General features: G+C 57.2%; 1 protein-coding gene across 2 annotated transcripts in view; it reads right to left on the bottom strand.

Annotated features, from left to right (window-relative positions):
- Positions 1-330: 330 nt before the first annotated feature.
- Positions 331-15,458, bottom strand: part of adam19a (ADAM metallopeptidase domain 19a) — a 69,049-nt gene continuing 53,921 nt past the window's right edge. The window contains exons 12-19 of one of the 2 annotated variants that reach the window (XM_052036607.1): positions 14,777-14,981; positions 13,762-13,839; positions 12,399-12,507; positions 11,124-11,271; positions 10,418-10,496; positions 4,471-4,761; positions 2,262-2,401; positions 331-787 (exon numbers count right to left, since the gene is read on the bottom strand). In XM_052036607.1, coding sequence (XP_051892567.1) covers positions 742-787; positions 2,262-2,401; positions 4,471-4,761; positions 10,418-10,496; positions 11,124-11,271; positions 12,399-12,507; positions 13,762-13,839; positions 14,777-14,981 — 1,096 coding nt within the window. In that variant the 3' untranslated portion in view covers positions 331-741. The remainder of the gene's footprint in view (positions 788-2,261; positions 2,402-4,470; positions 4,762-10,417; positions 10,497-11,123; positions 11,272-12,398; positions 12,508-13,761; positions 13,840-14,776; positions 14,982-15,458) is intronic. The other variant, XM_052036600.1, reaches the window with a different exon arrangement.

The raw sequence follows: 15,458 nt of genomic DNA, 5'->3' as shown, positions 1-15,458 counted from the left end.
CGGAGCTGTTCCAATCCTGTGTCCCCAGCGCGGAGCTGTTCCAATCCCGTGTCCCCAGCGAGGAGCTGTTCCACGCCCCGTGTCCCCGGCGCGGAGCTGTTCCACACCCCGTGTCCCCGGCGCGGAGCTGTTCCACGCCCCGTGTCCCCGGCGCGGAGCTGTTCCACACCCCGTGTCCCCGGCGCGGAGCTGTTCCACACAGTGTCCCCGGCGCGGAGCTGTTCCAATCCCGTGTCCCCAGCGCGGAGCTGTTCCACACCCCGTGTCCCCAGCGCGGAGCTGTTCCACGCCCCGTGTCCCCGGCGCGGAGCTGTTCCAATCCCGTGTCCCCGGCGCGGAGCTGTTCCACACCCCGTGTCCCCAGCGCGGAGCTGTTCCACACAGTGTCCCTGGCGCGGAGCTGTTCCAATCCTGTGTCCCCAGCGCGGAGCTGTTCCACACCCCGTGTCCCCGGCGCGGAGCTGTTCCAATCCCGTGTCCCCGGCGCGGAGCTGTTCCACGCCCCGTGTCCCTGGCGCGGAGCTGTTCCAATCCCGTGTCCCCGGCGCGGAGCTGTTCCACACCCCGTGTCCCCGGCGCGGAGCTGTTCCCCTGCCCACACCAGGACTATTGGACAGGTGGTGAGAGTGGCTGAGCTGGGGAGGTACAGGCAGCTGGTGGTGGGATACAGGCAGCCGGTGGTGGGTTACAGGCAGCTGTTGGTGGTGTGAGAGGCACCAACTGTCGGTACAACACTCTGCTTCAGCGCCTGTTATCAACTCTCCTGCGGCTGATGTCCGGTGTGTGTCTGGAAGATAAGGATGACCAGTGACTGCTCTGCACAGTGTACAGGGAGCCCCCAAACAAACCCACCCTCCATCCTAACACCTCCTCCCCAACGGTCAGTTCCCTCCGTCAACAGGGGGCAATACAGGGCTCGGGACAGTGACCAGTACAGGGCTCGGGACAGTGTCCCCAGCACAGAGCTGTTCCACACCCCGTGTTGCTGGCATTCAGGGCCCGGGATGGTGCCCGGTACAGGGTTCGGGACGGCACCCGGTACAGGTCCCGGGACGGCGTCCGGTACACGTCCCGGGACAACACACGGTGTAAGTAGAACCTGCAGCCCCCAGCGCTGTGACCGTGCGGGGTGAATCATCCACTGGAGACGCAGCTCCCCGGCCGGGCTCCTCCATCACCCACACTGCTGGGGTGGGGGTCCAAAGGACGGGCGTCCATGCAAGGCGGGTACACCGCGGGGCTTCAGGTGTAGGTATGTGGGGTGGGTACATAAGGCTGGGGTACGCATTTCGGGTACGCAGGCGGGGTACGCAGGGCGAGGGTACACAGTGTGGGGGTACGCAGTGTGGGTACGCAGGATGGGGGTACACAGTGCGGGGGTACGTAGGGCAGGTACACAGGGCAGGTACACAGGACGGGGATACACAGGGTGGGTACACAGGGTGGGGTATGCAGCGCAGGGGGTACACAGGGCAGGTACGCAGGGCGGGAGTAAACAGGGCGGGTACACAGGGTGGGGTACACAGGGCAGGGGTACACAGCGCATGGTTACGCAGGGCAGGTACGCAGCGTGGGGGTACACAGGGAGGGGCTATGCAGGGCGGGTATGCAGCATGGGGGTACACAGCGCAGGGTTACGCAGGGCAGGTATGCAAGGCGGGGGTATGCAGTGCAGGGTTATGCAGGGCGGAGTTACGCAGCGTATGGTTATGCAGGGCAGGTACGCAGCGTGGGTGTACACAGGGTGGGGATATGCAGGGTGGGTACACAGTGTGGGTGTACACAGGGCAGGTACACAGTGCGGGGGTACACAGGGCGGGTACACAGGGCGGGGTACGCAGGGCGGGGTACGCAGGGCGGGGTACGCAGGGCGGGGTTACGCAGCGCAGGGTTACGCAGGGCAGGGTTACGCAGCGTGGGGGTACACAGGGTGGGGGTACACAGGGCGGGTATACAGTGTGGGGGTAGGCAGGGCAGGTATGCAGCGCAGGGTTACGCAGGGCAGGTACGCAGGGCAGGTACGCAGGGCGGGTGTACGCAGTGCAGGGTTACGCAGAGCGGGAGTACACAGCGCAGGGTTACACAGGGCGGGGGTACGCAGTGCAGGGTTACGCAGGGCAGGAAGGATGGGGGTATGCAGGGTGGGTACACAGTGCAGAGGTATGCAGGGCGGGTACGCAGTGCGGGGGTACGCAGTGCAGGGTTATGCAGGGCTGGGGTCCGCAGCGCGGGGTTACGCAGGGCAGGTACGCGGCACACACCTGAGTGCAGAGCTGGGGGAGACAACTCCTGCTGTGGTGAGGGTTCGGTGACCGGAGACAGGGTCGTTTACTGACACACCGGCTCTGAAGGGGAGGGGTCTCTGGGGCCCCGTATGTCTCAGTGCCCCTCCCTGCTGACTCTGAAACACAAGCAAAAAGGGACAGTGTCAGCCCCATCTTGGCTGGGTGTGAATGGATTGGGGGTGGTGGGGGTGTGAGGTGTCGCCATCAGACGGCCTGTGACCAGCGACCCAGCACACAGACCACAGTACTTGGCATACTTAGGTCGACCAACAGGTGCGATCCTGGACTTTCCTGGACACACAGAAACGTGGCTGGGAAACACAACAAAGGTTCCAAAACATTGGCACACCCAGCCAGAAGGTCAAGCTCCCACATAATAGGTTAATCAAGAAGGTTGGGATGCATGGGGTCAGTGGAGAATTGGCTATGTGGATCCAGAACTGGCTTGCCCACAGAAGACAAAGGCTGGTGGTTGAAGGGACTTATTCGGGCTGGAGGCCTGTGAGTAGTGGTGTTCTGCAGGGATCTGTGCTGGGACCTCTGCTATTTGTGATGTACATAAATGACCTGGGTGAGTATGTTGATGGGTGGGTTAGTAAGTTTGCAGATGATACCAAGATTGGTGGAGTTGTGAATAGTGTGGAAGACTGGCAACAGATAGAGCATGATGTAGATCAGTTGCAGATGTGAGCAGAGAAATGGCAGATGGAGTTTAAGCTGGATAAATGTGAGGTGTTTCACCTTGGTAGGACTAATGTCAAGAGGCAGTACACTCTAAAGGACAAGACCCTTAATGATGTTGAAGAGCAGAGAGACCTTGGGCTGCAAGTCCATGGCTCAGTGAAAGTGGCTACACAGGTAGACAGGGTGGTTAAGGCGGCTTAGAGACTGCTTGCATTTATTAATCGGGGTATTGAGTATAGGAGTCAAGAAGTTATGATGCATCTCTATAGAACTGTGGTTAGGCTGCATTTAGAGTATTGCATGCAATTCTGGTCACCTCACTACAGGAAGGATGTCGAGGGAGAAAATTCAAAGTACAGAAGTACAAAGGGACTTGGGGGTACTCGTGCAGGATACCCTAAAGATTAACCACCAGGTCGGATTGGCGGTAAGGAAAGTGAATGCTATGTTGGCATTCACTTCGAGAGGTATAGTGTATAAAAGTAAGGAAGTGTTGATGAGGCTCTACGGGGCACTAGTGAGTCCTCATTTGGAATACTGTGTCCAGTTTTGGGCCCCATATCTTAGGAAGAATGTGCTGATGTTGGAGAGGGTTCAGAGAAGATTAACCTCCCAACTCCTGTACTCAGTGCCCTGGCCAATGAAGGCCAGCGTGCCAAACGCCTTCTTCACCGCCCTGTCAACCTGTGACACCGCTTTCAGTGAACTATGCACTTGTACTCCTCTGTTCCACCAGACCCCCCAGGTCCCCACCGTTCACGGCACAAGTCCTGCCCTGGTTTGATCTCCCAATATGCAACACCTCACGTTTATCTGGATTGAAAGCCATTTGCCAATCCTCAGCCCACATCCCCAGCTGATGAACATCCTCTGTGATCTCAGATAACTCTCTGCACATCCTTAACACCATCTATTTCAGTACTAGTGTTCTAGACAGTGCACAACTCAGTTCAGTGGTTGGAAACCATCGGAAAAAGTCCTCAGGGACAGGATCTGTGTCCATCTGGGAAAGGTGGGGGCTGGTCGGGAATGATCAGAGTGGCTGTGTGTGGGGGAAATGGTGTCAGTACCCGGGCAGACCCCACCTCCCCCTCCCCCTCCCAACAGGGAAACCCCTTCACTGCAGGGACCCCCCCTTCCCCTCCCCCTCCCTGGGCAGACCCCACCTCCCCCTCCCCCTCCCAACAGGGAAACCCCTTCACTGCAGGGACCCCCCCTTCCCCTCCCCCTCCCTGGGCAGACCCCCCCTCCCCCTTCCCCCAGGGAGACCCCCCTCACCCCTCCCCCTCCCAACAGGGAGACCCTTTCACTGTGGGGACCCCCCCCATCCCCCTCCCCCACAGGGACCCCATCCCCCTCCCCCACAGGGAGACCTCCCCCCCATCCCCCTCCCCCTCCCCCACAGGGAGACCCCTCCCCCCATCCCCCTCCCCCACAGGGAGACCCCCTCCCCACAGGGAGACTATTCCCCAGTCCTGCTACTGACCGGCTGCCCCCTCACCTTCCCAGCATCCTCTCTAGCGTTTGCAGCCAGCATCGGCCGCACGACACTGACCGGCTGCTGCTGACCCTCGGCACTGGGCTTCGGCAAACGAGATGGAGCCGGAGACCGAGACGGAGCCGGAGGACGAGACGGGGCCGGAGACCAAGATGGAGCCGGAGGACGAGATGGAGGTCGAGATGGAGCCGGAGACCGAGACGGAGCCCGAGATGGAGCCAGAGACCGAGACGGAGCCGGAGCCAGAGGACGAGACAGAGCCGGAGGACGAGACGGAGGACGAGACGGAGCCGGCTGTGTGAAGAAACCAAACACAGGAACATTGGAGCAGGAGTAGGCCACTCGGCCCCTCGATGCTGACCCACTGCTCGATGTGATGATCTGCCCCAGGACACCACCCTGCCCCACTTCTCCAAAGACCTCAGTTCCCAAATCTTTCAAACAATGATCTACCTCCACCTTAAACCTCCACCATACACCTTCTTAACCTGAAGTGGCAACCTTGAGGGATCTATGGCCGTGGACCCTAAGATCCCTCTGTTCCTCCACACTACTAAGAGTCCTTATCGGGCAACCACAGTCAGTGCGGCGGATCGGTAATAACATCTCCTCCTCACTGACTATTAACACAGATGCACCTCAGGGACGCGTGCTTAGCCCACTGCTCTATCTATACTCATCACCGTGTGGCTAGGCACAGCTCAAACACCATCTATAAATTCGCCGATGACACCACTGTTGTCGGCAGAATCTCAGATGGCGACGAGGAGGTGTACAGGAGTGAGATAGATCAGCTGGGTGAGTGGTGTCGCAACAACAACCTCGCACTCAATGTCAGCAACACCGAGGAATTGTTTGTGGGGTTAGCGGTGGGAAGGGTGAGCAGCTTCAAGTTCCTGGGTGTCAATGCACAGTTTCAGGTTATGCAGATAAACTCAGACCTTGGCTGGGTGGTGTGAGGGGAGTGGTGGTGGGTGGGCACAAGAAGTTGAGAAGAGAGGAAAGCAGCTTTTGCAGATGGTTGTTAATCGGGTGGGCTAACAAAACCTATGGAGCTTGCCATAACAAGTGCAGAGTTCGTTGAAAGTGGTGTCACACGTAGACAGGTGGTGAAAAAGGCAGTTAGCACACTGGCCTTCATCAGTCAGGGCATTGAGTATAGGAGTGGGACATTACGTTGCAGTTGTACAAATCAGTGGTGAGGGCACACTTGGAGTACTGTGTACAGTTTTGGTCACCCTGTTATGGTTAAACTGGAAAGAATGCAGGGAAGATTTACGAGGATGTTGCCAAGACTAGAGGGCCTGAGTTATAGGGAGAGGTTGGCCAGGCTGGGTCTTTATTCCTTGGAACGTAGGAGAATGAGGGGCGACCTTAGTGAAATATTAAAAAATTATGAGAGGCACAGATAGAGTGGATGGTAACAGCCTTATCCCCAGGGTAGGGGAGTCCAAAACTAGGGGGCATAGATTTAAGGTGAGGGGGAAGGATTTAAAAGGGACCTGAGGGGCAACTTTTCCACGCAGAGGTTCATGAGTATATTGAACGAATTGCCAGAGGAAGTGGGTGAGGCAGGTACAATAGTATCGCTTAAGAAGCACCTGGACAGGTACATGGAGTGGTGAGGCTTAAAGGGATTTGGGCCAAACACAGTATGCTCTATAACATCTCAGAGGAACTATCTTGGGCCCAACCCACTGATGCAATCACAAAGAAAGCATGCCAGCGGCTCTACTTCATTTGGAGTTTGAGGAGATTCGGTATCACCAAAGAATCTTGCAAATTTCTACAGATGTACGGTGGAGAGCATTCTGACTGGTTGCATCACTGCCTGGTATGGAGGCTCCAATGCACAGGATCGAAAGAGGCTGCAGACTCAGCCAGCTCCATCACGGGCACAACCCTCCCCACCGTCGAGGCCATCTTCAAGAGGCGGTGCCTCAAGAAGGCGGCATCCATCACTAAGGACCCTCCCCACCCGGGACATGTCCTCTTCTTGTTACTACCATCGGGGAGGAGGTACAGGAGCCTGAAGACCCACACTCAACGTCTCAGGAACAGCTTCTTCCCCCCCGCCGTCAGATTTCTGAATAGTCCATGAACCCATGAACGCTAGCTCGTTATTCCTCTTTTGCACTATTTATTTATTTTTGTAACTTATAGTAATATTTATGTCCTGCACTGTACCACTGCCACAAAACAACACATTTCACAACACATGTCAGTGATAATGAACCTGATTCTGGTAGATGGCATGATTGGTAAGTTTGTGGATGACTCTAAATTAGTGGTGTAGTGGACATTGCATATGCTTGTCTAAGGTTACAACAGGATCTAGATCAACTGGGAAATTGGGCAAAGGAATGGCAGATAGAATTTAACTCAGACAAGAGATTTTGGGAAGTTAGACCAGGGCAGGATTTACACAGTAAATGACAGGGACCAGGGAGTGTTGTGGAACAGAGACCTGGGGGAACAGGTACATAGTTCCCTGTAAGTGGTGACACAGGTAGACAGGGCAGTGAAGAAGGTGTTTGGCACGCTGGCCTTCACTGGTCAAGGCACTGAGTGAAGGAACTAGGATATCATGTTGCAGTTGTACAGGTCATTGGTGAGACCACAAGTGGAGCACTGTGTACAGTTCTAGTCACCCAGCTATAGGAAGGATGTGATTAAGCCAGAAAGATTCACAAGGATGTTACCAGGACTGGAGGGATTGAGTTATAAGGAGAGGCTGGACAGGCTGGGACTGTTTTCCCTGGAGTGAAGGAGGCTGAGGGGTGACCTTCTAGAGGTTTATAAACTGTCGTGGGCAGAGAGAAGGTGAGTGGTCTTTTCCCAGGGTAGGGGAGGGTAAAACAAGAGCGCGTAGATTTAAGGTGAGACGGGAAAGATCTAAAGGAGATCTGAAGGGCAACTTCTTCACAGACGGTGGTTCGTACGTGGAACAAGCTGCCAGAGTAAGTGGGTGAGGCAGGTACATTGACAACATTTAAAAGGCACTTGGACAGGTCCGTGGATAGGAGAGGTTTAGAGGGATATGGGCCAAACATGGGCAAAAGGCTTAGGTGGGCACCTTGGTCGGCATGGAGAAGTTGGGCCGAAGGGTCTGTTTCCATGCTGTCTGACCGTGAGACAAGATATTTCACTATTAAATGCCTGGCCCATGAACTTGTAGTTATGTTGCTTTGTTCTAGACTCTCCCTCTGGTGAAAACATCACAACACCCACCCTGTCAAGCCCACTCAGCATTTTCTATGTTTAAATAAAGTCACCCCTCATTCTTCTAAACTCCAAGGAACACAGACCGAGACTGTCTGCGCTCTCCTGCTGGGACAACCCCCTTATCCCCAGATACTCTGTTCCAATACACTCCCTGGTGCCCCACCATTCACAGTACAAGTCCTGCGCTGGTTTGACTTTCCAGAATGCATCACCTCACACTTATCTGTATTGAAATCCATTTGCCACTCCTCGGCCCACTGCCCTAACTGATCAAGATCCCCCTGTGATCTATGATAACCCTCTTCATCATCAACAACACCTCCTAATGTTGTGGCATCGGCAAACTTACTGATCAAGCCTTGTGCATTCGCATCCAAATCACTTACATAAATGACAAATGACAAGGGTCCCAACACCGACCCCTGCGGCACACCACTAGTCACCAGCCTCCATCCCGAGAAACAGCCTCCAACCACCACCCTCTGCTTCCTACCTCTGAGTTAATGTTGAATCCACCTAACTAGCTCTCCCTGGATTCCATGGGACCCAACCTTCCAGACCAGCCCACTATGTAGGACCTTGTTGAAGGCCTTGGTAAAGTCCAAACAGACAACATCCACTGCCCTACCTCTTCAAAAAAACTCCAGAAGATTCGTGAAGCACGACTTCCCCCGCACAAAGCCATGCTGACTCCTCCTGATCAGACTCTGTCCATCCAAATGTTGGTAGATCCTGTCCCTCAGGATTCCCTCCAGTAACTTCCCCACCACTGATGTCAGGCTGACCAGCCTGTAGATCCCTGGCTTGTCCTTGCTGCCCGTCTTAAACAATGGAATAACATTAGCCACCTTCCAGTCTTCAGGAACTTCACCAGTGGCTAATGATGAAGCAAATATCTCCGGAAGGGCCTCCACAATTTCTTCTCGAGCCTCCCACAAAGTCCGAGGATGCACTCGGTCAGGCCCTGGGGATTTATTCACCTTGATGTGCTGTAAGGCTGCAAATACCTCCTCCCTGGTCATATGGTTCTCCAAAACATCTTCACTTGTTTCCCTCTCTTGGACAATCATGGTTTTCGATTCTCCTGGAAGTTGTTGAGAGTTGGAGTTGCTCTCATCCAAGCGAGTGGCACACTCCTGACTTGTGCTCTCTCAGTCAGAGTGTCGAGGGGTGGGTCACTCACCGCAGCGTCCCCCGCCTCTGACCTTCTCCTGCAGCTACAGTACTTGTGTGGCTGGGATGTTGACGGTGGGCTCTCAGTTACCCCCCTACGCACCCACCCAATCACAGACCCTCCCCCATGTTCTATCCACCCCTTTCCTCAACAGCAAGGTGCCAACAAGATCCCTGGTGTCGTGGGCAGTGGTGGGTTCTGGGACCAAGGGCCAGAGCAGCTGAGACCAAGGTCACACTGGCTCAATACTACAATTCCAAGCAAACTCAGCACCAAACTCCAAGAGCTGGGACTCAACACGTCCCTCTGCAACTTCCTGACCAACAGACCACAATCAGTGAGGATAGGCAGCAATACCTCCGGCACGATTATTCTCAACACTGGTGCCCCACAAGGCTGCGTCCTCAGCCCTCTGCTCTACTCCCTATACGCTGACAACTGTGTGGCCAGATTCTGCTCTAACTCCATCTACAAGTTTGCAGATGATACCACCATTGTAGGCCGTATCTCAAACGGCGATGAGTCGGAGTACAGGAAGGAGATAGAGAGCTTAGTGGAATGGTGTCATGACAACAACCTTTCCCTCAATGTCAACAAAACAAAAGAGCTGGTCATTGACTTCAGGAAAGGGGGCGGTGTACATGCACCTGTCTACATCAATGGTGCTGAGGTCAAGAGGGCTGAGAGCTTCAAGTTCCTAGGAGTGAACATTACCAATAGCCTGTCCTGGTCCAACTATGTAGACGTCATGGCCAAGAAAGCTCACCAGCGCCTCTACTTCCTCAGGAGGCTAAAGAAATTCAGTTTGTTCCCTTTGACTCTCACCAGCTTTTAATGATGCACCATAGAAAGCATCCTATCTGGATGCATCACAGCTTGGTACGGCAACTGCTCTGCCCAGGACTGCAAGAAACTGCAGAGAGTTGTGAACACAGCCCAGCGCATCACGGACACCAGCCTCCCCTCCTTGGACTCTGTCTTTACCTCTCGCTGCCTCGGTAAAGCAGCCAGCGTAATCAAAGACCCCACCCACCCCAGACATTCTCTCTTCTCCCCCCTGCCCCCTGACAGAAGATACAAAAGCCTGAAAGCACATACCACCAGGCTCAAGGACACCTGCTATCCCATGGTGATATGACTATTGAACGGTTCCCTAGTACAATGAGATGGACTCTTGACCTCACAAGCTACCTCGTTTTGACCTTGCACCTTATTGTCTGCCTGCACTTTCCCTGCAGCTGTGACACTTTCCTCTGCATTCTGTTATTGTACTTGTCCTACCTCGACCTGTACGATCGGTCTGCGAGACAAGTCTCTCACTGCACCTCGGTACCGGTGACAGTAATAAGCCGGTTCCAATTCCTGGACCATCAGCCTGCTGGAGCAGGCAGCAAGGGTGAGGTCTCCACCGTACCGGGCACTCACACCACATCAGTTGACCTACCCAATGACCCCGCTCACTGCTCAGGCCCCCCATTATTTACCCGACTCCCCCCACCCCTCCGAGCTCTCGTTCCCCATCAGACCCCCAGCTCCGTTCCCTGCACTCACCCTGCTGGGCGCCTTCTGTTCCAACTGCAGCTCCGACATCGCAACAGCACTGGTTTCAGGGAGATGGGGCCGGGCAGCTCTGCAGAGACAACACTGTCAGTGGGGGAGGGGTCCACGGGAACCGGGGGGGAGGTGGCCAAGGTTGGGGAGGTAGGGAAACCGAGGGACAGGGCTGGGCAGCTCTGCAGAGACAACACTGTCAGTGGGGGAGGGGTCCACAGGGACCGTAGGGGGGGGGGGGGGGTGGCCGAGGTTGGGGGGGTAGGGAAACCGAGGGACAGGGCTGGGCAGCTCTGCAGAGACAACTCTGTCAGTGGGGGGGGGAGTCCACGGAGGGAGGGCGAGGGACGGGGGAGGGAAGCCGAGGGACGGGGGGGGGGGGGGGGGTGGGGGAGGGAAGCCGAGGGACGGGGGGGGGGGGGGGGGGGGGGGGGGGGGGGGGGGCGGGTTCCTAGGGGAGCGTCCGAGGGGGATTTAAAGAGCAGTGTTTCTCAAGGTAGGGGTTCCCCTGGGGGAGGGATCTGGAGGGGGGGGGGGTCCCTGACGTGGGGGTCTGGAGCAGGGGGTTCCCCTGGGGCAGGGGTTCCGGGGCGCGTGGGTTCCCTGGGGGCGGGGGTCTGGGGCGGGTGGGCTCCCCGGGGGCGGGGGTGCAGGGGTCCAGGGTGAGTGGGTTCCCCGGGGCAGGCGGGGTCTGGGCCTCCCTTACCTGTGTGTGCAGGGCAGTGGGCCCCAGCGCTGGGCCCAGCGGTCACTCAGTGCCCCCCGGTGTCGGTAACAGCAGAGCCCGGCCGTCAGCAGGGCCGGAAGCAGCAGCAGGAAGGTCAGGAGCAGCCCCACCATCAGCACCGTGTAACCTGTGGGCACAGAGAGCATCAGCCCCCCTGTGCCCACCCATCCGGGGAGACCCCCCCCCCACCCCCCGACACCCCATCCTGGGGAGAATCCACCCCCCCCAACCCCCCCGATGCCCTGTCTGGGGGAGATCCCCCCTGACACCCCGTCCTGGGGAGACCCCACCCCCCCAACCCCTGTCCCAGGGAGACACCCCACCCCCCCCACCCGTACCGGGGAGACCCCCCCAACACCTTAAGAAGGCATATGGAGTGTTGACCTTCATTAGTCGGGGTATTGAGTTCAAGATCCGCGAGGTGATGTTGCAGCTCTATAGAACTCTGTTCAGACCACACTTGGAGTATTGTGTTCAGTTCTGGTCCCCTCATTATAGGAAGGATGTGGAAGCTTTAGAGAGGGTGCAGAGGAGATTTACCAGGATGTTACCTGGATTGGAGAGCATGTCTTATGAGGATAGGTTGAATGAACTGGGGCTTTTCTCTTTGGAGCGACAGGGGATGAGAGGTGACTCGATAGAGGTGTACAAGATTATGAGGGGCATAGATTCAGTGATATCAACATACCACTCCCAACCCTCAAACCACCCATGCCCTCTCCTTGCTGAATTCTGATACAAAGCACTCATTGAGGACCTCACCCAGTTCCTCCGGTGCCAGGCGTAAATCCACTCTGTTATCCTTGTGCGGACCTACCATTTCCCTCGCTACCTTCTGCTCCTCATATACACATAAAGTGCCTCTGAATTCTCGTTAATCCCACTTGCCACTTCATTGGCCCCTTTTGCCCTCCTAATTCCCTATTAAATTTCTTGCCCAATTCCTCAAGCGCCAGAAGGTACTGACCTAAGCAACCTTCCTCAGGAAGGCCGCTGACAAATGCAGGTGACTGGGAATAGTGCGGTTGGGGATTTATTGATCATCCTGGACAGGATGGGCTGAAGGGCAGGTTTCTGTGCTGTGTGCTCAGGATGGGATTGGATGGGCAGGGTTGAGGACGGAGATCATCGCCCAGACTGTGGTCAGAGGGAGGGAGCCCTGCCTGGACCAATGCCCCAGTGGTCCTGCACTGGGTCAGGCTTCAACCCTCCCCCACCCACGGCAGGTGTCACCGTGTGAAGAACGGCCCTTACTGTCTCTGTGCACGGGTCCACTGTCAATGCTGCCTCCTAGCCCAGGTTTATCGCAGTACGGGGGTGCCCAGTGAGGGTCACAGTGGCAGTTCCTGTTACTGTTACACACCTGTCAACACATTGAGAGGGGAGACGTCAGCCCAGGGTTCGGTCCCCAACCATCCTTGCCTGTGACACCAATAGTCCTCTCCCAACACCCCCATCCCAACACCCCCTACCCAACCCCCAACACCCCACCAGCAACACCCCCTCCCAACCCCCAACACCCCCATCCCAACACCCCCCACCAACACCCCTCTCCCAACTCCCCCACCCAACCCCCAACACCCCCATCCCAACACCCCCCACCCAACCCCCAACACCCCCATCAACACCACCCTCCCAACCCCCAACACCCCACCCAACCACCAACACCCCCACCCAGCCCCCAGCACCCCCCTCCTAACAATCCTTCACAACCCCCAACTCCCCCCTCCCAACACCTCCCCACCCAACACCCCCCACCAAGCCCCCAACACCCCCTCCCAACAATCCCTCACAACCTCCAACAACCCCCCAACCCAACACCCCCTCCCAACCCCCAACACCCCATCTCAACACCCCCTCCCAACCCCCAACACCCCCATCTCAACACCCCCTCCCAACCCCAAACACCCCCCCACCCAACACGCCCCTCCCAACAGCCCCCTCCCAACTCCAACACCCCTCTCCCAACCCCCTCACCCTTCCCAACCCCCAACACCCCTCTCCACTCCAACCCCGGTCTCCCCACACCCCTCTCCATACCACCACTGGCCTCCACAAACAACATGACCCTAACCCTCCTGCCACCCCTCTCCAACCCACCCCAATCCTCAGTGACCCCAACACATCTCCTCCCCCCCGACGTCCCTCCTGTGACACCTCTCCCCGGACCTCCTCCCCCTCCGACTCCTCCCCCCCGACCTCCCAACCAACCTTCTCCCCCGTCCTCCACCCCCTCCTCCCCTCCCCCCATGAACCTCCTCTCCCCCCACACATCCCCAACCTCTTGCACTCAGGAGGAGGGGGGAGGAGTTGGAGAGGAGAGAGGAGGGGGGAGGAGGAAGAGAGGAGGCGGAGGCAGGAGGAGGGAGGAGGAGGAGGAAGAGGGAGGGGGAGGGAGGAGGAGGAGGGGGGAGGAGAAGTTGGAGGGAGAAGTTGGAGGGAGGAGGAGGAGGAGGGAGGAGGAGTTGGAGGGAGGAGTTGGACAGAGGAGGAGGAGGAGGAGGGAGGAGGAGTTGGAGGGAGGAGTTGGACGGAGGAGGAGGAGGAGGAGGGAGGAGGAGTTGGAGGGAGAAGTTGGAGGGAGGAGGAGGAGGGAGGAGGAGGAGGGGGAACTTACCCCATGACTGTGACACTTCTCCTCACAGGCCGTGAGGTCGAGGAACGAGGCGTTCTGGCATCGCTGCTGCAGACACACCTGGGCCGGCGCAACAGGACATGGGTAACATGGAGCCCCCGTCACCCCCATAACCCCCCCCCCGTCACCCACCCCACTTTCACCCCCTGTAGCCGCCCCATTGACACCCGTCACACCCCCCCACCGTCACCCGTCACACCCCCCCACCGTCACCCGTCACACCCCACCGTCACCCCCGTAACCCCCTCCAACGTCACCCCCAGAACCCCCCACCATCACCCCCTGTAACCCCTCCCACTGTCACACCCCATCACTGGCAGTGTCCCTGATCTCCCACGTCCTGCAGGAGGCGCCACTGCTTGGCCATATCCTTTATCCCCCGTCCCTACGCCTAAGAACCACCTTTACCTGGTTCCTCCCCCCCCCCCCTCACTGACGCCCGACACTCACCAAAACCCGCTCTCTGACCCCAACAGCAGCACTTTCACCCCAACAGCCCCTCCCACTCTTCCTGGCAGTGCCCTTATACCTCGGTCTCTCCTGAAAGCCCATCAGAGTCAGAGACTTTTCCCAGTGCGACAATGGCTAACACGAGGGGACATCATTTTAAGGTGATTGGAGGAAGGTATAAGGGGGATGTCAGGGGTAAGTTTTTTTACACAGAGAGTGGTGGGTGTGTGGAACGCACTGCCGGCAGAGGTTGTGGGGGCGGATACATTAGGGACATTTAATAGACTCTTAGATAGACACATGAATGATGGAGAAATGGGGGGCTATGTGGGAGGGAAGGGTTAGATAGATCTTAGAGCTGGATAAAATGTCGGCACAACGTTGTGGGCCGAAGGGCCTGTACTGTGCCGTACCGTTCTATGTTCTGTGTTCTATGTTCCATGTTCTATGAAAGCTGCCCTTCACTCTCCGCCTCAGTCCCTGATCGCAGGCGGAGTAAACGCGGGACCCCGCAACGCAGACCATCCCCTCACGGGTCGGTGCTTACCCTGCCATCGCCACACTTGGTGCCCGTTTTCACCAGCCCAGGGTCGGGCTCATCTCCCCGGTCCTCCTGAGCTGAGTACAGGTAGGTGCCACGGCACTTCACGTCCCTGCCGTTGTGGTGAAGGGTGGTGTCGATGGATACCGTGTTGCGCTCTCGGGGGCTCTTTGCCGCAGTCAGACATTGGATTTTGCCGCACAAGGCATCGCTGTGGATACACCGGCACTCTGTGAGACCACACTCGGAGCTAATACACCAGCACTCTGTGAGACCACACTCGGAAGCAAAACACAGGCAGCGCTGCCCTGCAGCCCACCCCAGGGCTGGTGGGAGTCACCTGGTGCCCACCCCAGGGCTGGTGGGACTGTCACCTGGTGCCCACCCCAAGGCTGGTGGGAGTCACCTGGTGCTCACCCCAGGGCTGGTGGGAGTCACCTGGCCACAGGACTCACCAGGTCCAGCATGCACAGTGCAATCCCCAACTCAGCCACCGTCACTGAGAGCTCAGTGTGGCCAAGTGCAGAAAACTCAAAGAACTGCAGATGGTGGCAATCTCAGATAAATACAGAACATTTGGAAACGTTCGCTGGGTCAGGCTGCATCTGTGTACAGGGAAACAGCAGTGTGGTGGGTCTTAGATCCTTCACCGGACCGGAAAAGAGAAGTGGGACTTTGAATGGACAGA

Source organism: Pristis pectinata, chromosome 2, assembly GCF_009764475.1.
Source record: "Pristis pectinata isolate sPriPec2 chromosome 2, sPriPec2.1.pri, whole genome shotgun sequence".
NCBI lineage: Eukaryota > Metazoa > Chordata > Chondrichthyes > Rhinopristiformes > Pristidae > Pristis > Pristis pectinata.
This window is presented reverse-complemented; position numbering and strand designations above follow the sequence as displayed.